General features: G+C 42.0%; 1 protein-coding gene across 13 annotated transcripts in view; it reads left to right on the top strand.

Moving 5' to 3' along the window:
- The window catches only part of LOC119726647 (myotubularin-related protein 13-like), a 101,958-nt gene extending 74,333 nt beyond the window's left edge, over positions 1-27,625 (top strand). For 8 of the 13 annotated variants that reach the window (XM_038198512.1, XM_038198455.1, XM_038198421.1 and 5 more), the window contains 17 exons: positions 1,543-1,741; positions 2,215-2,411; positions 3,119-3,373; positions 4,807-4,842; positions 12,240-12,436; positions 13,597-13,773; positions 14,016-14,120; positions 14,508-14,693; positions 14,946-15,072; positions 16,436-16,590; positions 18,168-18,386; positions 18,887-19,063; positions 20,949-21,084; positions 22,362-22,538; positions 22,963-23,087; positions 24,311-24,442; positions 26,214-27,625. In XM_038198512.1, coding sequence (XP_038054440.1) covers positions 1,543-1,741; positions 2,215-2,411; positions 3,119-3,373; positions 4,807-4,842; positions 12,240-12,436; positions 13,597-13,773; positions 14,016-14,120; positions 14,508-14,693; positions 14,946-15,072; positions 16,436-16,590; positions 18,168-18,386; positions 18,887-19,063; positions 20,949-21,084; positions 22,362-22,538; positions 22,963-23,087; positions 24,311-24,442; positions 26,214-26,306 — 2,693 coding nt within the window. In that variant the 3' untranslated portion in view covers positions 26,307-27,625. The remainder of the gene's footprint in view (positions 1-1,542; positions 1,742-2,214; positions 2,412-3,118; positions 3,374-4,806; positions 4,843-12,239; positions 12,437-13,596; positions 13,774-14,015; positions 14,121-14,507; positions 14,694-14,945; positions 15,073-16,435; positions 16,591-18,167; positions 18,387-18,886; positions 19,064-20,948; positions 21,085-22,361; positions 22,539-22,962; positions 23,088-24,310; positions 24,443-26,213) is intronic. The other 5 variants (XM_038198505.1, XM_038198438.1, XM_038198481.1 and 2 more) reach the window with 4 other exon arrangements.
- The last annotated feature ends 215 nt before the right edge of the window (positions 27,626-27,840 follow it).

The following is a 27,840-nucleotide window of genomic DNA, read 5'->3' as shown; positions in this document are numbered from 1 at the left end:
CGGCCTTTTCCATGCATTCATTTCCATGCTATTACTACTGCACTTTCATTTTGCTTCTTTATATTCACGCTCCCTTTGGCTTGGGTTAGAGTTTTCAGTTCATGTATATCCCTACTCTGCAAGCTATGTAATGCATATGTAGCACCATTTACATGTATCTTCTTTTTATTCTTAGTTCAATGCAGAATATAAAAAGGTCTTGAAATATCAGCTCCAGTAGATAAATAGTCTTTAAGGGAGACACTGAAATGACATGCTCAATTGGTTCTTAGGTCCGTCTCAATTCATATCCGGGATGAGTTCCGTACAATTCGGGAAATCCACAATGCAGTGCGCCACCAAGAGTTTGCCATGGAGAGTCTGTTTTTCAAGTTTACGGTCGACAAATCATGAACAGTTTGAATGAGTGTCAGTTGACAACTTGAGCTAATTGATTATAAATTTGGGCATAGCGTTCTGTCGCCTTACAAAAAACACCATATTGATAAAAAGAAAACAAAAGGGCAAACAGATACCGGAATCATACGCTTACGAAACTACTGACCAGAAAAACTAACAATTTCAAATGTCCCGCGCTGCAAATTCATTGACCATCTCCCACAATGCACTGGGAAAATTCAACTCTCCGTGGCAAACTCTTGGTGGCGCACTGCATTGTGAATCGCCCAAATAAGCCTTTTCGGAGTTCCAACTGCGCATTCATAACCTGTGACAACGCGCATTATTTGTCTCAAATGGCCTTTGACATCATCGCGCCACTGACTTTAACAAAAAGGCTGTTTGTGCATTGTGGGTACTGTCAAAGGGCATTTGAGACAAACAATGAGCATTGTCACAGGTTACGAATGCGCGCAGTTGGAACTCCGAAAAGGCTTATTGCAGACATTGTATCGATTAGAAGTTGCAGGATTCTGAACAACTTCCCTGCAGTCTTCTGGTAATGAACTTATCGGTACTGGTGAGTCAGGCAGTTGCCAATGAAAATTTCCGCAGAACATGTCCAGGATACATGCTAAACTTCTGCCAGTCAAAGTGAATGTTTCTAGCCGGACTCGCCCTGGATATGAATTGAGACGGTCCCTAAATGAAATTTGGTTTTATTATTATTATTACAGGCATGCAACTTTTCCTCGGATCAGCTGATTTCCTCTTTTTTTACTTCCCATGTGTGCCATTGAAAATAGAAAAACACTGTACAAAGTCTGGGAAAAATTTGAATTTCCTCTTTTTTTGTGATTTCCCAGTTGCATGCCTGTTATTATTAAAATTATTTTTATTTCTGGTACTGACACCAAAGAATAGGCACCGTAGCTCGCAAGCGTGACGAAACCTGTAGAGAGAACACGATAAGAAATTTCACACATTTCCACATGTGGACCAGGGCAGGAATCGAACCCGGGCCATAGAGGTGGAAGGCGAGCAAAGAACCACTGCGCCAATATCTCATAAACATCTCATGCATGCTGTTTTTCACTTCTAACCTGAATTTCCCAATTTGTGAGACACTCCTTTACACTAAACGCTTTGCTGTTCTCATTGTAGTGATTGACGAGAAGGACGTAGCATCCACGCTCAAGCCCATCGATGTCCTGACGGCAGATAAGCTGCAGAACAAACTCTACGTCCAGGACTATCACCGTCTGGGCTTCGGCGCTCCGGGAAGCAGCGGCATAATGAGGCCGAGACCCGGAGAAGCCTTCCGCATCTCGGAGGCCAACATCCACTTTGAGGTCTGTAGAAGGTAAGTAGATATCACAGGGGAGTTGGGTTTGTACCAGGGCCCGTCTCAACCAATGTCCAAGACAAGTTTCTGACAAGTTGCTGGAAGAATCGTTCATGTTGTCGGGAAGAAGCACTGCATTTGTGCCGGCCATGTTCCGGGGAAATCTTCACTTATAGCAACTGCTTGACTCACCAATACTGATAAATTCATTGCGGGAAGATTGCGGTGGAAGCCATTCAGAATCCTGCAACTGATACCCGATACAGTGTCCGGAACTTGTCTGGAACTCGTCCCGGATATGAATTGAGACAGGCCTAGTCAATCACAAGGCTGAAGTGAAGTTGCAAGCTCAATAACTTCAAATAAGCTTTGACAAAGGCTTTCTCTTGGCATTGTTAATCCCTTGTTACTTGTAACCCTACTCATGATTGGGCTTGTGATTTTGATACCCAAGTACAGCTCTGACATGTCTGCATAATGTTTGCCCCCAGTTACCCGTCTCTTGTGGTGGTCCCCTCGGCGCTGTCCGATGACAGCATCCGGAGATTAGCCAAGTGCCATCGGCAGTGTCGCTTCCCTGCCATCACGTGGCGGCATCCCGGCACCAAGGCCCTCTTGCTACGATCCAGCGGTTTCCACGGCAAAGGGGTCATGGGGATGATCAAGTCGGCACAAAATCCCTCCACCAGTAAGTTGACCTTTAACCCCGGACACAAACCTGGCCCGACTTCCCACTGTCCATCAAACTGTCGGCATAAATGCCGGTTCAAACACGGTGCGAAAGCAAACGCGATTTGGTGCCATCACAACAAGTTTTTGTGCTGCTGATTTGCAAAAGTATAACACATTTTAACTCCAACGAATTTTGCAGGGAAAGTTTCCTGATGTCGTATTCGCTTTGCATTCAGATTCGCGTGGAGTATAAACCGGCTTTAAAAGTGCTGGTAATGTATTAGAATATGCCACACTAGAGTCTACATGTAAAGTGGACATAAATGAAGACAATAAATGGTCCAGGTCAATCTGCACTCATGGTGTAGAGGATGATGCAGAGGATTTGTATATTGTAAACATTCGTATACAGGGGTCCATGTAGCTATTGACTGTTCTATTTGTCATTGTAGTTTCAGTGGCCAAGTTCTGCCGTAATTGTAGGCAGTGCCTATCTGTGTATATAATTATTTGCTTTTAAGATGACTCATGAGTGTTAAATGTCATAAAAAACGACGATGCAGTAGCCATTCATGACTTTATATCTGAGTGAGATATTGAGGCAGTTGTTGGGCAACAACATGCGCACCTCCCCAATCCAACACGGCATGTTCGAGACGCAGAACTTCTGTTGGACAGTCATCACTGCTGTCATAGGTCAAAGCATCGTTTTTGAAACTTTAGGTGGATCGTCGGAGACCAGTACCAGCAAGAGCATAGAACAGGAGAAGTTCTTCACGGCGGTTGTCCTGAACACGCCCTGCGGGAGCTCCTACAAGTCCGACTCCTTAGTCAGCCTCAACGCCATCCTCCCGCCCTCCATGCACCTGGAGCCCGACTCCACCCCTAACATGGGGTCACGAAGGGGCCACTCCTCGGGGACGTTAATCCAGCGGGGGTTCATGCGGTCCAGCGGCGGCAAGTCGGGGCCTAAGTCAGGTAGGGATGGAAGTGTGTGTATTTTGTTTGAGATTCTCGGTTAACATTTGTGATTTGTATACGTTTGTCTTAGTTGCAAAGGTACAACAACCAAGATTTGTTTAGTGATGTACAAGTTGAAGATGGAAGTGTTACTCGTAACTTCAAAATTTGCATTAACGCTCATGTTCACGTTTGCCATTCCCCATTCAGAAGCATGCAGTTTTCCCACATTGTGTGACAGTACTCGAAAAGCCCATAGGACCATTTGCTCATACCTGCCTCAATCCTGCAACATCTCAAATCCTCCTGATGGATGTTGTCGGATCTAGGAGGATACAGGACTCTCTGAGGAACTGTCTTAGGAATTACAAATGATCCTTTGGGGCTTTTTTAATCAATCATGTCCGGTGTTGATTGCTGGTCCCAGAGAGCTGGCCTACAGTCCGCTTTGTACCTCACTGACTCGCTGTCAATTGTGACTTGGCCTGGTTGGTGGCTGGTGAAGAAAGCCGGGCAGTGCCATTGTATAGGGTCACCCCGTAATGGCTTAAAATCCGGCCCATTGGGTGCACAGATGCACGATAAGACTTCCAGTGAATAGCCATTCTGAATCCATTAAATTCCAAATCCATGGGAGACCATTGAGACGTCGGTGGCAGCAAACAAACCGGTCCTTTTTCCATTGTTTGTGTCATATTGAGCATGCACACAAACATACTGGAATTTGTATTCTTGTGGAGTCATTTCTTTGTTCTCAAAGTGTACTAAAGTTTTCGAGTTTTAAAGTGTAGTTTCAAAATGCTCCTATTTTAACCAGAGTTAATTTCCTGGGCTGAAATTCGGACTTAATATCCCTTACATAAAATACTTCAATTTCCGACGGATCAACACACCGTGGAAATTCCATATATCTATTTTGTGATAACCTTGTGGAGACGTATTCAACTATAGAAATTGCCCTGTGGAGACGTATTCAGTCTTTTGTTCCCTATTAGGCCTATACCCATGTCTCCACAGGGTATCGTGTAACAGATCTTTAGCTTAAACATGACGTAAACGATTGGTGTGTTTGCTGCCACCAACGTCTCAAAAGTTTCCCCTTGAACAGAATTGTGTACTCTGGGACCAGCTTTATGCTCGCCATGTTCTTGTTACAATAGACCTTTATCATGCTGCCACCATTTCAGTCATGTTCCCTGTATCCAATAACAGTACTTAACGACAATGTTTTTTGTGCAAAAAGGAACCAGACTATTTTTCCCTCCAGCCTTGCTTTAGTTATGTTGAGTTGAATGGGAACAATTCAAGATAGCCGCAACATGATAATGGTCAATCCCACCTACTCATGCTCAGCTTTCCTATCTTCTTCATCATGTTAATAATTCCCTTCCGTAGCATGAATTTTTCCCCTCCAGAGTTTGGCTACTAATCCGTGTGTTTCCTTCCCCCAGGACTGATCGACAGGTCCCTGTCGACGCTCAAGCGAGGTAATAACCTGCAACATGAGTTTAACCCTCCCTCACGCTTAACGTTATGTTTCAATTTTTTTTAATTTTTTTTTGTATTATTATTATTTTTTTTTTTAATTATTGTGTCAGTTTCAACCTACCATGACAAATAAAAATGGACTGTTGTGTTTAAGACTTCAAACTTAGTCTACTACATGAAAACAAACAACACTGCTTGAAAAATTGAACTATTTAGCATTTTTAGATCTTTTCTACAAAATAGTGGGGACTTTATTTTTTTGTTCCAGAGTTTCCTACAATAATGACACAATGTCATAAAATTTGTTAAAAATCTTGTTGGCTTTCAATTCAAAATTTTCGCCTCTTCTTGGAAAATATTTTGATTCATTCAGAAACATAATGTAATTTCCACTGTTCTCTGTTTGCTACAAATGCAATTTAGACAATTATAAAAACAACCAATTATTAATAAACAGTTCTGTTTGCATGTATTAGAGATCAGTATTAATCTATTTATTTTAAACCATAGTCTAAGAAAAAAGACACATATTTGTACAGAGTGGCCCCCCAAAAGTATTCTTGTAAGTTTGAAGCGCGCCCAGTAGGTTTGTTGGTTGGTTATGCTAATCAGTCAATTGGTGATTGTAAATTTGTAAACAGTCCAGTTGGTTGGTTTGTTGGTTGATTATGGTAATCAGTCAAGCGGTGATTGTTGGTTTGTAAACAGTCCAGTGAGTTGGTTTGTTGGTCATGTTGGTTGGTTATGCTAATAAGTTAAGCGGTTATTGTAAGTTTGTAACCAGTTCAGTGGGTTGGTTGGTTGGTTATTCTAACTAGTCAGATGGTTAAAAATACAACCAGGTCATTGGTTTGCTAATCCATCCATTTGTTTTACCAGTCAGTCCATTGGTTATAAGCAGCCAGGTGCTTTGCTTACCAATCATAAGTTAATCAATCCAGTGGTTACATTAACCAGTGAAAATGGTTACAAATATAACCAGTTCAGTGGTTGGCTAATCCGTCAGTTTGTTGTGATGCTTAGTCCATTGGTTATGAGAAAGCAGCCAGCTACTTCGCTTAAAAATGGCGGTTGATCACTCCTGTGGTTATGCTAAACAAAACCAGCGCTTTCGCTAGTTAACTTGTCCTATCCACCAGTTTATCCCATGGGTTGATAGTTAGCAAACCTCCCTCGACCCGTTTGGCTAAGCTGTCAATATCCCAACTGAATTGGTTCACTCAGAATCAGCTCCACTAAAAACTGACGACCACTTGTCTGCAGAACTGGAGGAAATAGTGGACACGTTCGACGATTCCTTGCTGGACTCGGAAAGCTGGTCCATGTATGACAACTCCTCAGATGACAGTGACTCCTTTGAGGGGACTTGTGGCGAGTCTATGGATAATGGGGATATTTCAGATGCAGACCCTCCAAGTACATGTGACTGCACTGTGGATATTTTTTTAGACTTGCTGCAAGTCCACTGCATATTGCATTATGGAATCTTGTTTTTCTTTTTTTATATTTGGGTCGGTTGGATGATGCTAATCTCTTAAAGTTTGGGGAAAATCATTTTGCATTAAAATTTTACATGTGAAGAAATAAGAAAAGATTTGTTTTTTAATAATAACCCAAAAAAGGCAAAAGGACAGTTGGACACTCTTTGAATCATTTCACTTTTATGCACGTATATAATAGTGGTAATTTATGAAAATGTATATTTAAAAAGTGCGCACTTGTACATGTACATGTATATCCCCCCATAATTAGTTCTTTTTGTTGGATCTGAGTCTGAGAGGGTTAGGGTTAAAGAAAAGATTATAGCTTATTTGTACATTAGTGAGATTCCCCCCCCCCCCTTCTGCATTTATGAACTGCCAAGAAATTGATTTCCTGAGCATAGATGGAGTTGAGCTGCAGTTTTCTGCAGTTTTAAACACCTTCAATCATGGACCCCCTATTGTCCCTCTCTTGTTTGTACTCTAACTTTTTAGGAAGACCTCCCATATGTTTGTACACGATCCCCAAATTGTGGACCTTTGGGAATTGTGGACCCTATTGTCCTCTATTGTTCAGCGTCCCCTATTGAATGCAAAAACAAACTCACCCACCTAAGTGTGTAAACACCTTCAATCGTGGACTCCCTATTGTCCCTCTTTTGTTTGTACTTCAACTTTTTAGGAAGACCTCCCATATGTTTTGTACACGATCGTCAATTGTGGACCTTCTGGAATTGTGGACCCTATTGTCCTCTATTGTTCAACGTCCCCTATTGAATGCAAAAACAAACCCAACCTAGACTCAGTGTGCATTTTGTTCCTATATACTAACACATTTATTTCAGCATGTTCTCTGGCTCCTGATCCCTTTTAGATCTTTCAGTTTTCCTTCCGAATTCTGCTCTTTCATTTAATTTGCTTGTTTTTCTCTTTCAGGAACATCTGCACATGCAGTAGAATTACATTTTGTTAGTAGCACTTCGAAATGCCCTTTGCATGAAGCAAGAACTTTTTTGTTTGTTTATTATTGTTATTATTGTACTAAGTACGTGTAACCTTCTTTGTGAAAATGTGAAGACCATTAACTATGACCTACTGAGGCAAAATGAGGATTGTCCCCCAAAACCTTGTTTTGAGTAATCAACACCTGTAGTGGGTCACACTCTGAGAGTGGGTCACACTCTGATTTTGTTTTGTGGAATGTAAAGACTAACCATTCTTTCATGAACAGGAAGAAAAGACATCAGGATGTTGTTATTTTGTATTTACATATGTGAATATACTGATTTGATTCATGTACCAAGTAATGAAATAATTGTGTATTTACAAAGCAGGTGCACACTAGGTAATCCACTGTTGGGGAAAAACATTTAGTTTACATAATTTGTCATGTTCATGGAGTGAATGCATTATCATAAATTTTCCCAAACATTTTAAAAGGAAGATTGTACATGCAAAAATGTAGTGAATAGAAACTCATATCTATGGCAACCTTTCCCATATATTTATCCTTAATATAAGCAGGTTTTTTTTGCATGGTGCTGGATTAATTTAAATAAACATTAAAATAACATTTTTGCTAAGAATTGCATTGATGCAGTTAAAGGAATTTGGTATGCGAATGTCTTTAATGTGGCTGAGGGTGACCAGTACATGGTTCCTGTATGATACTAGAGAATTTTCCTTGCAAGGTTCCTGCAGGATACCAGGGAGTTTTCCTTGCACGGTTCCTGCAGGATACCAAGGAATTTTCCCTGCACGGTTCCTGCAGGATACCAGGGAATATCCCTTGCATGGTTTCAGCAGGATACCAGGGAATTTCCTTGAATGTCTCCAGCTGGATACCAAGGAATGTTCCTTGCATGGTTCCTGCGGAATACCAGGGACTTTTCCTTGGCTGGTCCCTTCAGTCACAAATGGGCACAAGTCGCACTGTGTGGCCTTTCGGCATATTTTGCATGGTAACCCATGAGGACAAGATTACAGACTTAACTGGTGCCCTGAAATGTTGAATACTGATTGACTTAACAATGTAAAATGTTAACCGCGTGCTTATCAACATTTACATTTCACATTCATGTAGCTGTACATTTATTTCCAGTTGCACTACGATGTGGCATACATTTGTAAATGCACATGTATCTTGCGTAGTAGTTGCGCCACTGTGTATAATGCTTTGAAAATGGAAGTGGAAAGTTCCGAACTTTCCTAATTTTGTCATGAGTACATGTATCACAGACAATGCCAGACGTACCGGTATTACATGTACATAGGGGATTTTGTCACAGTCAGACTGGTTTTCCTTTCCACCTGATTATCTTGACCAGCTGCCCATTTGTTGCGGCCTGTGCATTGGTGGCCACGTGTCCATTTTGGCTACTTTGGCCATTTTGGCCACATTGGTCATTTTGGCAATTTTGGTCATTTTGGCCGTTTTGGCCACTTTGGTCATTTTGGTCATTTTGGCCACTTTGGCCATATTGGCCATTTTGGCCAACAGTCCCTTGAGACTCCAGTCTTTTATGACTCCATTTCTTTATGACTCCAACTGTGTGTCAATGCAGAAATGTTTTTTTTCAAAGATTGACTGTGCAATACATGAATGTAACTTTCAATGTAATGGACTTTTCTGTACTAATAACTAATACCATTTTTCAAATCTCGGCTTTGTCTCCAAATTTGGTTTCGTCTCTGTCAAAGAACCCCGCTTCAAGATATTTAGTTTTTAAACCCAACTCAAATATTCCAAATTATTGGATAATAGCCGTAGAATTTGATGTTCTGGTACAAACAAAAATTTCGCATTGTGAGAAAAAAATCATCTCCAAAGATCTATATTATAAAAACAAAAAGCTTGAAGCCGAAGTTTGAGACAAAGTCGCAGTTTGACAAATGGTCCATGCCTTCATCGATCGCCTACTGCTCATATTTACCCATCATGCTCCATCCAGCTGACCGCATCCGCTAAATAACAATATTATGTTGATTTCATGAACAAAAAAACCCAAAAATGACCAATTATGAAACTTTAATTTTCGGGGCCGTGACGTTTCAGGTTAATATTGGTCATCATGGCAGCATGTATTCTAATTTGAATAACTGACTTGAAATGTGTGCTCTGCTACACTAACATGGATGAAATTGAAGTTTGTTAACAAAAGGGACAAAAATATAACATCAACTTACTGGTATAATATTGATCTCTCAAAAATTACCACTACTTTTTAAAAATTATTCACATAAAAAAATTGAAAAACAGTTGCTTTCTCTTCTTCCAAAACTTTGCTGTCGCTACATGTTTCCTATAGCAACATAGATCATTCTTCGTTCAGCTCATTCATACATATATTCATGAATGCTGTTTTTTTTTTATCAGACTGATATTCATTGCAGCAACGAAAAACAAAGACATTGAAGTCTTTCATGTTTTCAATTTCAATTTCACAGATTGAAAACATAACCAGGAATATCACCATTCATATGATTCAAAAACTTAGAAAATGTCATTTCATTACATAGTACAATACATTTCAATTGATCATGTGTTTGTTATTTAACCACTCCTACATTTTGTACCTTCCTCACTCAAACTGTTTTGTTACAAATGTATCTGTGTCCTTTCTGCAGGCTTTTTATCTTTGTTGTCTGTCGGTCTTTCTTATTTCTACTTCTGTTTTCCAATCTTACATGTATCTACTCTTCTCTTTCATTATTAATGTCTTTTCTGCCTCATCTTCCTAATGTGTTGTAACACTGAGCATAACAATAAATTCTTATTGAACCTGTTCACAAACTATAGAGGGCGCTCTTTACCCTAGCAACAAGAGCAAGGGAAGGGTACTTACAATTTCACTGGTTTACTTGTGCTGTTCATCCATTTACATTTGAGAATGCATACTGGGGAAATTGGTTTCTTTCCAAAAATTAGGCCGGTTCCGAATTACTTGGCTACCGCTGGAACTAACACACGGGTCTATGTGAAGTGGCTGCAGCCATTATCATAGGCATGCATGTAATTTCCAACCGCAGCCAAGTACCGGTGATTCGAACACGGCCTTGGAGCAAAAGTAGACCGGTTCCCACACATGCCATATATCCAGACATGAGGGAAAAGGAACCAGCCTCAAACTTGGCTGGTTCCCATGTGCTTTTATCACACGTCATCATTGCATATCAAGGGAGTGTCTTGCATTGGCAGTGATGCCCCACACTTAAAATGAGAGGGTGCTTGTCCAGAGAGTCCATATCAACTCTCAGTAGTTGTCAGCCCTTCATGTATGCTACTCAATTCTTCACTCTCATTTTTTTGTAAACATTTTGTGTCTTTTTCTGTAAATATTCACCATCTGAATACCAAATACTGAACATACCAACAAATTGCTGTGGCTAAAACTTGTTTGTCTACTTCCAAAGTGTCTGCAGCCCATGTTTTTTTTTCATGCTAAATGTCTCATTGATGTCTTATGTCGCCTTCGTTCACTAAAATCTTTTCATAAAAACCGCCATGGCAACAACTTTTTTCAGATATCTCCGGTAATAATTTTCACTCATTTTTCACACTCATAAATCATGTACATGCTCACAAATACCCACTCTCACAAATGTGACATTAGAAAATGATAATTAATGGTTCACTACTACTAGTGGGGCAGATAGGGGAAATATTTGGGGGAATTGTGTCTTTGGTGACACAAGCATGAAATTTGGCACACAGTCTGCGTATGTCTTGAGAAAGATATTTGGCTATACGGCCATCGCAGATTTGTCCTTTGAAAAAATATAGGTAGAATAACAAGCAATTTCAAAGTTTTCGAAATGGCTGCCATTGCTTGTTATTCTACCTATACATTTTTTAAATGACAAATCTGCGATGGCCCTAGGGCCAGATATCTTTCTCATGACATACTCTGACTGTGCGTCAAATTCCATGTTTGTATCATCAAAGGCACAATCCCATCGCCTATCTGCCGTACTAGTTCACAAGTTCTACGTATTAAAAATATTAGAAATATTAGGAGCCAGATCTTGAAGCTGAAAGCACAGAAACTTGCTCGGTACCCATCATATGTGCTCTGTACACATAATGTTTACATGTACTTAGCATAAATAGGTCACCAGCCAAGTGTCATTTGATGCCTAGTGCTTGTGCCCAGTTCTCAGTTCATTTTCAGTTCGCATACAAACTTGCTACGCATTTATTTTCAGCCTTGAAAATAAACTGTGCAACATTGCCTCAACACATTGACCATTCAAGCCTCACAGTCATAAACCATCAGATTTTATCAGAAATAAATTTCAGAATGTCCTTGCAACTAAACAAAGAGTCTGACAGAATGTTCCCAGCAACCATAAATCCCATGAACATTTCGGAACGTCCTTAAAACAAACCGAGATACTAACAGCATGGCGTTTGAGCATTTGAGACAAAGATGTATCGTGAACAAAAAAAAAACAGAACTGTCAAATTCAGTGAATCAATTAATGGGAGGTATCTCCATGTTGACGAAAGATCTCTCTCAGTGAGTTCTGTGGTTCTGAGAAGAACCAGTTGGTTTAACTCAACGTTTCGAGCAGTATGCTCTGCTCGTCATCAGGAAACGTCAAGTTAAACCAACTGGTTCTCCTCAGAACCACACAACTCACTAGAGATATCATTCACATGGTGTTGCCGCAAACCTCCCATTCATTGATCATGTCCACCATGCAAACTCTTAAGTCTTATTTCTCAATTTCAGCCTCAAAATTTTAGAAGTCCTGTAACCAACAATGATATTTACAGCATGAATGCATCGGTAACAAAAACAAACAAAAAACACAAACTTTGACATCTGAGCAAGAAAAATCAAGGGGTACGTGCTGCCATGTTTGATTCAATGACCTTTGACCCCTTTGACCCCAATCTCCCGGCTCTGTAGGAGCAACGCTGGGTAAATTGAGCAGTTTCCGGTCCAGCAGCAGCGGCATGAACTCGGGCTCGCCTAAAACCATGACCCTCCACCCACATGCAGTGAGCCGTAACGGATCGGTGACCGACTACGACCTGGCGGCCAAGAGGGACAAAGACCCACGCAAGGCCGCGCTCTACATCTTTGGGGAGAAGTCCCAGTCCAGGGTGAGTTCCTTTCATACAACTCCACAAGTTGGAGTAAACGTATGTGTTAATAATAATATCATTTTTCTTCAGCTATCGTTTTTATTGAAGTTTGCATAAATTGTGATTGGTATTCTGTTACATTGGTGTCATTGGTTGTACAATACTGCCAGAAGTGGAAGCTTTACAAAAACAAAAAAGCCAGGTTGGTTTTAAAAATCACATTTCTATGGTTTTTCAGTTGGTTGCCATGAGAGATGTAAACATCCCCACAGAATTGATAAGGGTATCAATGACACCTACCCGTACATGTTTAAAAATGGGGATGAGTCACTCTGATGGAAGCCTGCTGGAGATACATGTATATTGGCAAATTCCTACATGTAACAAGCATCCAGAATGTTTTAGGGCTGAGCTTATTTGAAATTCATCCATTATAATGCTATTGGGGGTGTTATTGGCAAAGTGTGCAAACCCTTCCCCTGGAGTTTCTGATGAAGCGCGTGCTTACAGGTCAACTGACTGTCAAAGAAACCCCTTCCACTGCTCCCCCCCCCCATCTCAATCCCCACCTACATCGCCCCCCGCATCCCCCCCCCTATCACCACCCCATCCCCTATCCCTGACATCATCCCCTATCCCTGACCCCTAAGTCACCCACTCCCAACCCAAACCCCAACCCCACCCCCATCCCTGTCCCCATCCCCGTCCCCATCCCCAATCCCCACCTACATCGCCACCCCCATCCTCCCCCCACATCGCCACCCCATCCTCTATCCCTGACCTCATCCCCTATCCCTGACCCCTAAGTCACCCACTCCCATCCCAACCCCACACCCATCCCTGTCCCCATCCCCGTCCCCATCCCCAATCCCCAATCCCCACCTACATCGCCACCCCCATCTTCCCCCCCCCCCCTACATCACCACCCCATCCCCTATCCCTGACCCCTAAGTCACCCACTCCCAACCCAAACCCCAAACCAAACCCCAACCCCACCCCCATCCCTATCACCATCCCCAATCCCCACCCTCCAACCCCACCTTCCAACCCCCACCTTCCAACCCTATCCACATCCTCTCCTGATCCCCAAGTCTTGATTGGGTTGAGCCTGCCTTCACCTGCAGAAGATACAAAATATAATTTTAAAAACCCATGCTACCTCCATTTCTTTATGGCAGCCGTTTAAGTTGGAACAGTTCAACAAGTGCGACTTCATTCCGTACGACTTTCAAGAGACGCGGCACACCAAGAACAGCCTGAAGAAGCTGATGAAGGCCTGCGTGCCCAGCACGGTGCTGACAGACCCCGACTGTGGATTCTACAAACTCGTAGAGGAATCGGAGTGGCTGGTCCAGGTATAAAAAAAAAACTACTTGGAAAATTGGTCAACGGAAAATAAATCTATGCTTTATTTGACAAATGGGAAGGCTGCTAACATGGTGCCTGATGGCTCTCGGTTTGAAGAGTGCCAGTACGGTAATCGCGAATTCAAAGATTCAAATCCCTGTGCAAACTTCGAAGCTTTTTCTCAAAGTCACCAAAGTGAACATATCAGAGAATCCCTAAAGTAAACATTGCTTGACACCTGTCCCTTTAGGTCCAGAGCATTATGCAGCTGGCTGGAGCAGCCGTTGACCTCATGGACCTTCAGGGATCATCTGTAATGTTCAGCTTTGAAGAAGGCTGGGACTTCACAACTCAGGTACGTACAGTGTCTTGTAGGGCCTAGGCCTGTGCACTGGAATTTGGAACCAGAGAACTGACCTAAGACATTCGGTGCCCTTCTATTTTGTTGGTTCCACTACTGAAACCTGTAAAGAATTGACCAACGGTCAAAATGTAAACAGACCTCTTGGTTCGCTTAGTTGTGGCGCTCTGGCACTACGAGGAATAATAGGCAGGGCATTTTCAGGTGGTTCAGTAACTAATGGTTAAGCAACATGTGAATTATGCATGAGGCGTCATAAGAACATTATTATAACATGATTTAATTGGGGGTGGTAATGCAAAATTGCTGGTCCCTATGTGTTAACTGATTCTCACTATTTCCCTGCAAACCATGTAATATTTGTATATTATCCTCCCCCAGGTGGTGTCATTAGCCCAGCTGTTGATGGATCCATACTACCGGACCTTAGAGGGCTTTCAGGTTCTGATAGAGAAGGAGTGGTTGGCGTTTGGTCATCGGTTCACGCATCGCAGTAACCAGACCATGGCCCATCAGGCCAGCGGCTTTGCCCCAGTGTTCCTGCAGTTCCTGGACTGCGTGTATCAGGTAGCTCATGAATATTCAAATTCATGAATATGCAGAAATCATGAATATGGAATCCTTGATAATCTTTCAAAAAATATTGAAATGGTGCAAATCAGTGGCTGTACATGTACATGTATGTCATCATATGTGCGACATTAGAAGAAAAAATGCAGAAACTCGACCATAAACAAAAATGAAAATGACCAATGTGGGGTTGAAAAAAAATGTGAAATTCATTGTTAATCTTAATTTGTTTAAATTCTGGTTTCCCAGGTGCAGGCACAGTTCCCGATGTCCTTCGAATTCAACCAGTATTTCTTGAAGACCATTGCCTATCATCATGTCTCAAACCGCTTCCAGACGTTCATGTTGGACTCCGAATTTGCAAGGTTTGACGCGTGTAAGTATCTTGCTAATGGAATAGCTGTAACTCTTTCAACATTGTATTAAGTGTATTGCAATTTTTGCCCCCAAAAAACCAAAATATGTGATCCTTAATACACGATGGAAGTGTAGCTTAAGTTCCAGTAATGGAGTCAAGTCCATCACAAGTCAATCACAAGTCAACCACAAGTCAACCACAAGTCAATCGCAAGTCCATCACAAGTCCATCACAAGTCAACCACAAGTCAACCACAAGTCCATTGCAAGTCCATCACAAGTCCATCACAAGTCCATCACGAGTCCATCACAAGTCCATCACAAGTCTATCACAAGTCCATCACGAGTCCATCACAGGTCCATCACAGGTCCATCACAGGTCCATCACAGGTCCATCACAAGTCCATCACAAGTCCATCACAGGTCCATCACAGGTCCATCACAGGTCCATCACAAGTCCATCACAAGTCCATCACAAGTCCACCACAAGTCCATCACAAGTCTATCACAAGCCCATCACAAGTCCATAACAAGTCCATCACAAGTCCATCACAAGTCCATCACAAGTCCACCACAAGTCCATCACAAGTCCATCACAAGTCCATCACAAGTCCATCACAAGTCCATCACAAGTCCATGACAAGTCCATCACAAGTCCATCACAAGTCCATCACAAGTCCATTAAAGTCCATCACAAGCCCATCACAAGTCCATCACAAGTCCTCCAGTGACAATTCAAGTCACAAGCTATTCAAATGAATTGTAACAAAGACATTCCTTTGCTATTGCTCACCTCCTGTTTCTTGTAACTGGACTGGTGAAAGGACTTGTGGTGGACTCAACTACAACATGGACTTATGACTCCATCACTCTTGAACTCATCAAATTACACTGGCTTCCAATCACGCAAAGGATCAGCTACAAGGTCATCATTCTCATGTTTAAAGCTTACTGGAAACAAGCTCCTACTTACATCACGGACATGCTCCACATTAATTCTCAACGGAGAAAACTTCGATCATCAACCTCCTGTTCACTGCACTTTGTTGAGCCCAGAACCCATTGTGTCTCTTTTGCTGATAGATCATTTTCTGTATACGGCCCCAGAATCTGGAACAAACTTCCAGAATACATTAGAGATACCACCTCACTGCATACATTCAAGACACTCCTGAAAGCTCTCTTGTTTCAGGAGGCGCACCATCAGTAATGATTCTTCATTTGGTGCCCCATCAGCATCTTAGAGCAAACTTTTTGATTTCGGCGCTTTATAAATGTCTTTTGATTGATGGATTGATGACAGCTTTCATGTCAGAAATAGAAAATAATAAAATTAAAAATTTGAAATCATTGAATTTTTCTTTGTCAATTTTTTTATAAAGCCAACTCAGTCTTTGAGGACAAGAAGCAGGGCCATGATGAATTGGGAGATCCCAACAAATCCAAGACCCCCATGAGATCCTTCTGGGAGTACATTATCAAGATCAACTGCAAACAACCGTTGTTCTACAACCTCATGTTTGCGCCCCACACACCGGTAAGGGCCTGAACTGTTTCAAGTCGGATCCGTGACGAGTCTCGGACAAGTTGTGTGGTGGAATCATTCACTTTGTCCGCGGCAGAAGCTCTGCATTTGTTACCGGACGCGTAATTTTTATTCCTAGGAGGGTTAGGGGCAATGTCATGAATAATTCATGTTTATTCATGTTTATCCATGTTTATCCATGTTTATCCATGAGAACGGACAATGACATCAACAGCATTGTTGTTAGTTACTCAACTAGTTACAATACATTAAAGCATTTTAAAGAACGACTGTCGTCGAGCTACCACACAGTAGCCTAGTGGATAGCAAGATGAGCTTTGGATACAAAGATCCCTGGTTCGAATCCACGTCATCGCTGCTCATTTTCATCAGCTATTTTTCTTCTCCAAATTTATCACTGAGATAATTTTAAATTAAGGGGAAAATAGAACGAGAACCTAAGTCTTGCAATGATTCAAAGGAAAAACTGAATTATTCATGACATTGCCCCTAACCCTCCTAGGAAAAAAAATTACGCTTACCGGACATTTTCATTAGCAACTGCTTGACTCATCAATACTGATAACTTCATTGCGGGAAGATTGCGGGGAAGTTGTTCAGAATCCTGCAACTCTTACCCGATACAGTGCCCACAACTTGTCCGGAAATCGTCCCGGATATGAATTGAGATGGCCCTAAGCTTGTTCAAAGTTTTATTACACCTCATGCATATTCATGAACCTCTTCCATGGGTCAATATTTCAACTCGTCTGTATAATATACAAATTAATGGACAGTCAGTAGTACTAGTCCATAGTTAACCTCTTCCATGAACCTCTTCCATTGGTCAATATTTCAACTCGTCTGTATAATATACAAATCAATGGACAGTCAGTAGTACTAACCCGTAGTGAACCTCTTCCATGAACCTCTTCCATTGGTCAATATTTCAACTCGTCAGTATAATATACAAATCAATGGACAGTCAGTAGTACTAGTCCATAGTGAACCTCTTCCATGAACCTCTTCCATGAACCTCTTCCATGAACCTCTTCCATGGGTCAATATTTTCGATTCGTCTGTATAATATACAAATTAATGGACAGTCAGTAGTACTAGTCAATAGTTGGTAAGAGGATGAAAAGCATCGCTTTAAAAACAGCTGCCATGTCATGGGGTTTCATTGCGAAAACAAATACAAATTTACACTTAGTGGTGGTAAGGGGGGGGGGGGGGGCATGGCCCCTGTTGTAGATCTCCCTTCTCTCTGGATCTACCTTTGAAGTCTTGTCAACCTGTAGACCGATCCCAGCACGTTGTCAATTCTATCACAAAGGCCCCCTACAATGGCGATAACATTGTGCTAGCTATTGTTCAGATAATCCGGCACGGTGCAGTTGCTTTGTACAGTAGCGTGCACGATGGGTTCTCCATTGAAGGGGGTTTCGTGAGTGTAAAGTGATCTTGTGCCTGGATTTATCTACATCGTAAACTGGATCCGAAGCTGGGGACTAGGGTGAGATTTTCAACATGATAATCAAAGGGTTCATTGGTTTTTGAATTTTTGTTTTGAAATTTTTGTCACCAAGGTCCTTCGGCCGTACACCAACATCTCCAGCCTGAGTATCTGGGATTTCTACACCCAGGAAGACCTGGCCGGCGGGCCCTCGTTTGACCGGGAACTCTTTGACCTGGCCACGGCCGAAGACAAGGAAATGCCGCTAGTGCCGTCAGACCGCAGGGTCATCAATAACTGCTACGATAACGCCACGCAGGCCGAGCCCGATATGCACATGTGGTACCTAGAGGTAGGTCAAAGTATCAGTTTCGGCTGTCTCAGTTCTAGTTGCATTTACTTGCAGTTTCTATAGCTGTAGTGGTGTTCATAGCTTTTTAGTTGTCTCAGTTCTAGTTGCATTTACTTGCAGTTTCTATACTTGTAGTTTTGTTCATAGCTTTTTAGTTGTCTCAGTTCTAGTTGCATTTACTTGCAGTTTCTATAGTTGTAGTGGTGTTCATAGCTTTTTAGTACCATGAAATGCTAGGAAGACAGTGGCAGGATACCTTATAAGTGTTTGGTGCGTAATCCCACGTTGTATTTTTCCTTCCACCAATGCATGCTTGTGGTCCCCTACTTAATTATGTACCCCTGTCATTTTGTCTTTGCTTGGACCGAACGTAAGGCCCTTTCACTTTTTAAAAATGAAAAAATTACATTAAAAGAATTAAACTCTGCGTTTTCAAGGTAAACTGGTTTGTGTTTTTGCACGAAAGTAGCTCTTGTTTTTCTTCTGTTTTACTTTTTTAGGAAATGATGCAGTTGGAAGGTGACTTGGGTCGGACGCCGCAGCACTGGAAGACACGGTTAGACCGTGCCCAGAAGAGCTTCCCTAGCAGAGTCCGCAGGAAGTCACTGTCCATCAAGGAAGCCCAACAACAGAGCATGTCAGCACACAAGAAGACCACCATCGATATCTTGGTCAAGGTGAGCAGTTTACTTTTGAATCTGAGAAAAAGTCATTAAAGAGGTTGTGGAATGCTCGAAGACATTTCCGTCATTTTTCGGGTATATGTAGCCTAAGGTGTGATGAAATAAAAACGACTATTGTTTTTGTCATAAAATGAGTACAAAAGGTACTTTTGAGAGCTGTTTTTCAAGTCCTGTCATGCCTGTTTCGACCCGAACGTGCAATTTGTGTAAAAGTCGTCGTTGCGGGCAGCAAACAAAACACAGTAAATCGTGACGTAATAAACAGGACTCCCGATGCAGAGTAGCATAAACAAGTCCTGTTTATTACGTCACGATTTAGTGTGTTTTGTTTGCTGCCCGCAACGACGACTTTTACACAAATTGCACGTTCGGGTTGAAACAGGACCTGAAAAATAGCTCTCAAAAGTAACCTTTGTACTCATTTCATGACAGAAACAATAGTCGTTTTTATTTCATCACACCTTAGGCTACATATACCCAAAAAATGACGGAAATGTCTTCGAGCATTCCACAACCTCTTTAATAATGTAGAAAAAAAGTGCATTTGTCAGACCTTTCATCCAATTTTCAGACTTTTAAATTAACAATGTCATCTCTATTATGGGATACTGATGAGAGGTGTCGCTGAGGGGTGGGGAGTGTGACACCCCTCCCCCCACAATATTTTGTTGTCGGCAAAATTGTCTTGCCAGCAAAATCATGTGTCTGTTAGCAGATACAAACGTGTATATGCTGCAACAAAAGTGCCACCTATTCTCCGATAGTGTCAAACATCATCTGTATGAACAGCACCCCCATTGGTATGATGCTGTCCGGTCCCCTGAAATGAATCCGGGGTTAAACATAAGTGTATGCATGTTGCTAAATTTCAAAAATTGAAGTTTTGCAGTATTTAATTCGGGGATGGAAGTAAAGTTGCTAAATTGCTTCAGTAAAAGGTGATAATTTCTGGTGTTTGTACCCAGTAATGGCATTGTTACATTGCTCTCATTCATTCAACAAGACAAGGCAAACCTAGTAGCAGCTCAGTCGACTCAGAACAGCTACTCACTGGAAATCGTTTTGTGCATCCGGTGTACACAATGGGTTGGATTTATCCAATCCATTGGTGGTACACAGTAATCCTATATGATAGCACTGCCCAGCCCTCTTTTTCGTGTGCCCACAACGAGTCTGAATCACAAATGACAAGCAGACAGTCAGAATTTGGACAAAGAGGACACTATTAGCTCCGTGCACAAGTACCCCCTCACCGGTAGGAAATGGAGAGTTGGGGGAGACCACTGGGAGAGACATTCGGACACATTGACGACGACACCTGACGCTCACGGCGAAGACGCTATGACTTTGTGCACAGTTAGAATAAACAAAGTTGTGCATGCTTCGCGCTACACGTACGCGAACCAGTACGCACACATGGTCTCGTCGACAGGGCTCTAGGAAGCCATCAAAAAGCGCCCTCTCTTGTTGGTACGCGGAGCCCATAGTGGCCTCCTGGGACAAGTAAAAGTATGGAGTTGAGATTTGAAGGTTTGCATGGTGGGAAGATACTAAGACAGATAAGTTTGCGGTAGCACCATGTGAATAAATCTCTTTTGTGAGTATGTGTGGTTCTGAAAAGAACCGGAGGGACTCAAAGTTTCGAACAGTATGCTCTGCCCGTCGTCAGGAGAATGAGGGATTCGCATCATCGTTGGAATCCCTCATTCACCTGATGACGGGCAGAGCATACTGTTCGAAACGTTGAGTCCCTCCGGTTCTTTTCAGAACCACACATACTCACAAAAGAGATTTATTCACATGGTGCTACCGCAAACTTATCTTGTCAAAGTATGGAGTATTTGCTTTCACCCACCCATTGTCTTATGTGCTATACCAGGGCAAGCACATCATTGAGCCCCAACCCAGAGGTTTTGCCTTCCAGCATCGCTTTGAGGCTCACTCCTACATGACTCCCACGGACTGCGACCTGTGCTCCAACCTGCTCTTTGGGGCTGTCAAACAGGGATGCAAAGGTACGAAGGGCGATCATTTTAAAACAGGTTTTACAAGGAATTTTCATATTGAAAACTTGTGTAGCGCACACATCTGAATTTGGGCGATTCACAATGCATTTCTTAGTGCATTGTGGGGGATGGTCGACAAATTTGCAGCGCGAGTTGTTTGAAATTGTTCTTTTTTCCGGTCAGTAGTTGTTTGCCCTGCCCTTTTCTTTTTATCAATATGGTGTTTTTTGTAAGGTGGCAGAATGCTATGTCCCAATCTATAACAAATTAGCTCAAGTGTCTACTGACACTCATTCAAATGTTTTGTCGATTGTAAACTTGAAAAGTGGACTCTCTGTGGCAAACTCTTGGTGGGGCACTGCATTGTGAATCGCCTGAATTACATAGCAATAATCAAACAGCATTTTAGACAGTCACTTCATGTGATATAGCCTAAAACTTGTCCCTTAATCCTAAAAGAGTTTGGGGCCCCATTTTTGTTTAGTGTTGAGCCATTGTGTGTTTGTAGATTGATGCCTTGTCTGTGTTTTCTCACCAATTTCATAAACATCGAGGTTTAACATGGGGTTCCTTTTCATTGGCTATGTGTAGCGAAATGAAATCATTCACAGATGGAACAGTGGAATATTAGAGATCAAAAATAGTTTGTCTGATTGAGCTAACTTTGCACATATAAACTCATGATGAATGTCTCTACTAGTGTACAATATTTCATAAAAATCCATTTCCGTTTCCATTTCCGAGATCCTAAAAGGAGTTTTCCCTCCCCTCAGCTCTAAGGTGAACCCAAAACCTTGCTCTTTTAATAGTAATAATGATAATAATAATAAAATCTCAAAGTGCATCACAAATATTACCCCTGTTTCCGCAGAAGCTCGAGATCAGCGCAATCTGGTCTCTGCCCTCAAAGGTACCCATTTATACTCCTGGGTTGAGAGAGGCAATCTAAAGTGTCTTGCCCAAGAATACAAGCATCGTGATCATGAGTCAGACACAGTAACCATAGAGCCACGGTTAATGATAGACTATCTGTGACTTATTGGTTGGGTGGAGAGAGGCAATTGTAGTAAAGTGTCTTGCCCAAGAACATAAGCACCGTGAGTCAGACACAATAACCATTGAGCCACGGTTAATGATTGACTATCTGTGACTTATTGGTAGGGTGGAGAGAGGCAATTGTAGTAAAGTGTCTTGCCCAAGAACATAAGCACCGTGAGTCAGACACAATAACCATTGAGCCACGGTTAATGATTGACTATTTGTGACTTGTTGGTTGAATTCTGCAGGCATGAAGTGCTTAGACTGTGGCTACAACGCCCACGAAGACTGCGTGCCCAAGGTCCCCAAGCAGTGCACACGGCGCGGATCCACCAAGGAGCCTAGCGCAGGACCTTCCAGGCCAACCTCGGATGAAGTGACTAGTGCTGGCACCCCGGTTGCACCGCCAGTTGTATCAGGTACATGTACTACAGATTTTTTAGTATAAATTGCATATAAATTAGTCATTCCATTTCCAAGATCAGAAAGGGGTGGTATACATGTACACCCCTTCACCCCCAACCCTTTCCATTGACAGCAATATCATGCTTATGGACAGATGACCCACCAACCCTCGGAGAAGCCAGGAGGTGATAAAATTCTCCACATTTTCCAAATATAGTTATAACCCCTTTGTGCCGCTGATCTCTCTGTGCCAACCCCTCGTGCCGCCCAGAGCTCAGACAGGTTATAAACAATCCTGGCCCACACAAAGACCATGTGACTGCCCTATATCTTGTGCATGACCTTGCATGTGGCTACTCCGTGTGATTTTTTTAGTGTCATCTCCGAAGGTTAAAAAAATCAAGCTTTTACACAAACAATGTATGTTTTTCCCTCCCCTTCTAGGCTATGAGCAGTTCTACGCTAAGATCGGCGAGACAAGTACCCACGACGGATACCTCTTCAAACGGGGGGCCAGACTAAAAGGCTGGAAGCAGAGATGGTTCGTACTGGACTCCCAGAAACACCAGGTGAAAAGTCTCAAGAGCCTTCATGAGTCACCTCGTGAAATATCTTGGATAACTTGTAGAACATCATCCTGTAGCTTTTACTCTTGGACGGATACTCAGAATTGTTTCCCCAGTATTCTCGGCCACTACTTGACCGGGCAGGACAGTTTCACATAACAGAGGTCCCCTTTGAATCATGTTAACTCCTGGAATAGTCTGAGGACCGTATTATTAAAGACCTGCTTAACTTTATCTATATTTATAAAGAACTGCTTAACTTTATCTATATTTATAAAGAACTGCTTAACTCATATTCATACTACTTTATTAAACTTAATGTTTAATGTTACTCCTGCTTGTTATGTTCTTGTTTGTCCTTGTCTTTGACCTCCTGAATGAAATCGCTAAGCATACAATTTTCATGAAGACTGTAAGCAGTAAATACAGCATAAAACACTCAAATTAAAGGAGCAAAATGTGTTGGTTGTTTTCACCTTTTAGTCAATATGGGCTCTGCGTGCCAACAAAACAACGTTTTTACCACTTTTGAGAGCTCGGCCACTTTGGAGAGCTCTGTGGACAGGACACAGCGTGTGCGTATGTACTGTACTGGTTCGCCCGCGAAGTACGCACGACTTCCTGAATGTGCCAAAGCTATTAGCCATGGCGTCTTCGCATGAGCTTCAGGCATTGTCGATGCGCGAATACGTTCAAATTTAACTTGCGGTGGTCTCCCAGACTAATCCCCGCCCCCAATAACTTTGGATCATTCGAAATACGCAGTGGATGGACCGGGAACCTAGGTCTCCCCCAACTCTCCTTTTCTGGCCGGGGTACTTGCGCACGGAGCCCATACCGCCCCAAACTGACCTGGCTATTACTCCTGTAACGCTTAAAAACCACACAAGCACTCTATGGTTTTATGTATTCATCGGTGAATAGACACAATGTATTACAGGCGCGAGTGCATTAATTGTGTTGAAATACTTCTTCTTCTTCACTCATTCATTTCATGATGACTTGTTGAGTTGGGCCCAACTGTCCCTGTCGAGCATAGTGTTGGAGAGAGATGGACCACTCAGACCAGTTTCTAGCTCGATGGATGTTTCCAGGGTCATGTTGGGACGACCATTTCGTCGAGGGGCATCATGATTCCAGATGAGAACTTGACTAGCTGGCTAGCAGAAACTAGCTAGAAACTAGCTAGTTAACAGAAACTGTTAACTCTTTTTTTTCTTTCCCAGCTGCGATACTACGAGACCAGGAATGACCCCCACTTCAAGGGCATCATCGACTTGAAGGAAGTGGAGTCAGTCCAACCGGCATTCCCTACGGCAGGAGCTCCCAAGAAATGCGACGAGAATGCGTTCTTTGATGTAAGTAATACTCCTTTAACCCCCAACCAACATTTGCTTTGAGAATGTCTTTCTTTTTTGCCCATTCATCCACAAGGATAATTATAGCAATAGTTACATGTAGAACTTAACCCTAACTCCCTAGCATGATTTACTAGGAACCACACATGTACCCATCCTGTCAAATTTCCAACACCATATGGGAAACTGCACACACTTATTTCTGACTTTGATTCTGGAGGTGTGCCCAACCCAATGTAAAAGACTGTCAGTTTAGGGGTACTGTACCCATCCTGACAGATTCCAACAAAACATGCCGTTGGGGTTTGATGGGTTGTGTTCTGTTAGGGTTAAATTAATAGTAATAATCTGTGAGCTCTAAGCAACAAGTTCCATGACAAATTAAAGGCCATCACATACTTCAGGCGAATGCGCATGCAAAGCAGATTTTACATCATGAAATTTTCTCTACGAAATTTGCCGGAGTTGAAATGTATTCAACTTCTATTCAACACAAATTAGTGGATTGGCATTCGAGAGCCAAGTGGACGGGACATGTGCGCGTAATGGTTGACATGCGACAGCGCAAAGTACGCAAACCAGAGGGCAGTAATACATTTGAACATCCATTTCAGTGGTCTGCCCCGACTGTCTCTCTCTTTGACATACATGACATACAGGTTGTCGCACAACATTGAGTGTTTGTAACATTGTAACATTTGAGTGTTCCCCGTTGTGTTTCTTTACCTTTGACCCCTCCCTTCCACAATCCTGTTGTTCATATAACAACCTCCCTTCCCATGCCTTCCATCCCCAAGACAACTTCCCTATCCTACGTGTATCAACCTCTGCCCCTGTGTACACCCAACCTTTCCATCCTCTTTTCCCAACCTTTTTTCATCCTGTGCGGTTTTACAGCCTGTTTGTAAACAATTTTAAAAAGGAAGCCTGGTTTTTATTGCATTTGAATTTCACTAAACTGTTTCTCGATTTTTACTGTTTGTTTTGTATCTGTGTACTTTAATACCATACATGTTTTCCCAGCTCCATTCCCCTCAACCCATCCCTATCACTCCCTCCCTTCCTATGCCCTTTCATGATGGTTATTCTTTAAATCTCTGTGTAATTTTATTTGTTATGTAACTATTCTGCAATTCCGCTGCTGGCGGCGATAGAATAGAATAATAAACCATTAATAATAATAATAATAATAAAAAAACAGTTGAATCGTGCATGTTTTTAGAAAAGTGGGGGTAGTACTCAAAATCATGTCTAATGTATTGCCGAGTAGAATAATTGATCTTCCAAATGCTTTTTATTTGGTTTCATTGGGATGTTTTGTTCCAAAGGTACAGCAATCACAATACGGGACTTGAAGAACCACTTGGGCCACTTTCAATTATTTATCAAGCTTACAGATCGAAGCTGGTAGAATAAGTCACATGTTCCTCTCGAACAAAGGAAATATATCCTTTGTGTGTTTCTCTAACTGCCCTTTCTCACTTTCAAGGAAAGTGGCCCAAGACGATTTTCAACCCTTGAATTTGGTGAAGCATATAGCCTTAGTTCCAATGCATCGATTTGAATGAAATACAGATTGTACGGCAGATTGGTTATCTGACTTTAAGAAGTAATTTGAAAATAATCCTAAAGTCACTCACATGCAATATTCCTTTATTAGTTGGTTTTCGACTTATTAGGTTTTTGTGGGGAAAACCTGTATTGCATCCAATGTAAATTTTAAAAACAAAGTGCATTTTTCACCCGTGATTTTTGTCTTCTGTTTTCACAGTTGAAGACGACGAGAAGATCGTACAACTTTGTCGCCGACACCAAACCAGCAGCCGAAGAGTGGATCAGCAAAATCCAGGACTGTGTATCGTGATGAGCGCCCCCTACTGGCCAGTTTCTTACAGCCCTCGGGTGCAGTTGCAATGAGTGTTCAGTGTTTTGTGCTTTAATCATTTCAAACAACAGAGGGCGCCAGCACGTACAGAACCCCTAAGTTCCTCTTATTTTTAACTTTTAATTAGACATTTTTTTAATGTGCATTTTTTTATTTTGTTGCGTTTCCAGATGACATAAAAAGGCAATAACTTCTTTCTGTGTGTTTTATTAAAAGTGACAGCAATCAAATTCATTCAGGATCATGCCAATTTTTTTTTTTTTTTTTTCAATATTGAGTTGGGGTTCCACCAGCTCTGCGTTTTTGCAAAAGAATGACTTTTGTGGGTTTTTTTATGTTCGTCAGAAGTGATTTTTATTTCCAACATATCCATGCTGCATTTGTTGTGATTGTAAAAAGAAACAAATTGTAGGTTTTCGTGGGTGGTGACTTGAATGAACTGATGACCAAATTGATTCTTTCTTTTGTTTTGTTTTCCGCATGTGACGTTGTAAAAACATTTTTTTTCAGCCGTTGGTCGGACTTGCAGTGCAAATTTTCAAAGTAGTGCTTGAGTTCAGTCGCCTGAAGTTTAAAAAAAAATTTGGATTCAGTCACATGCCTAGAAAATGTCTTTGAAAAAAAAGCTGACTTCTTTGCCCTTGCCAAGAAAAAAAAATATTGCCAAGTTTTTCAAAATGGGGATAGAACCATTTTGACAGCTGCTCAGTAGACCTGATACATAGTGACGTCACAGTTTGTTTTCATGCGCGACTTCCTATTGGCAGTGTTGTAGTATAGTCACTCTAGTTGAGTCTGTGTCCGAGTCTCCAGTCATATGGGTCGAGCCCGAGTCTCGAGTCACTTGGGTCGAGTTCGAGTCACTTGGGTCGAGTTCGAGTCACTTGGGTCGAGTCGGAGTCTCCAGTCATTTGGGTCGAGCCCGAGTCTCGAGTCACTTTGGATAATTCCGAGTCTCGAGTCACTTGGTTCGAGGTCGAGTCTGAGTCTCGAGTCACTTGGGACAATTCGGACTTCCTATTGGCAGTGTTGTAGTATAGTCACTCTAGTTGAGTCTGTGTCTGAGTTTCCAGTCATATGGGTCGAGCCCGAGTCTCGAGTCACTTGGGTCGAGTCTCGATTCACTTGGGTCGAGTTCGAGTCACTTGGGTCGAGTCCGAGTCTCAAGTCACTTGGGTCGAGCCCGAGTCTCAATTCACTTGGGTCGAGTTCGAGTCACTTAGGTTGAGTCCGAGTCTCAAGTCACTTGGGTTGAGTTTGAGTCCAAGTCATGAGTCACGAGTGAAAGGATATGGCTACACAAGTCATACATGTAAGCCTCAGTGAGCCACTGTCGCTGAACATAGGGATGGGCGCATATTAAATATGTAACAAACAGTGTTATTGGCATCACCACCTGAAGTGTTGCTTTAACGTTACTTTCGGAAAATAATCATCAGAGTGATGTTTTTAAAAATTAATGTTCTTTGGGGGAAAAAAAATATGTGACTTGCAAGTGACGAATCACTAACTA

This window comes from Patiria miniata, unplaced genomic scaffold, assembly GCF_015706575.1.
Source record: "Patiria miniata isolate m_02_andy unplaced genomic scaffold, ASM1570657v1 HiC_scaffold_1, whole genome shotgun sequence".
Classification (NCBI taxonomy): Eukaryota; Metazoa; Echinodermata; class Asteroidea; order Valvatida; family Asterinidae; genus Patiria; species Patiria miniata.
This window is presented reverse-complemented; position numbering and strand designations above follow the sequence as displayed.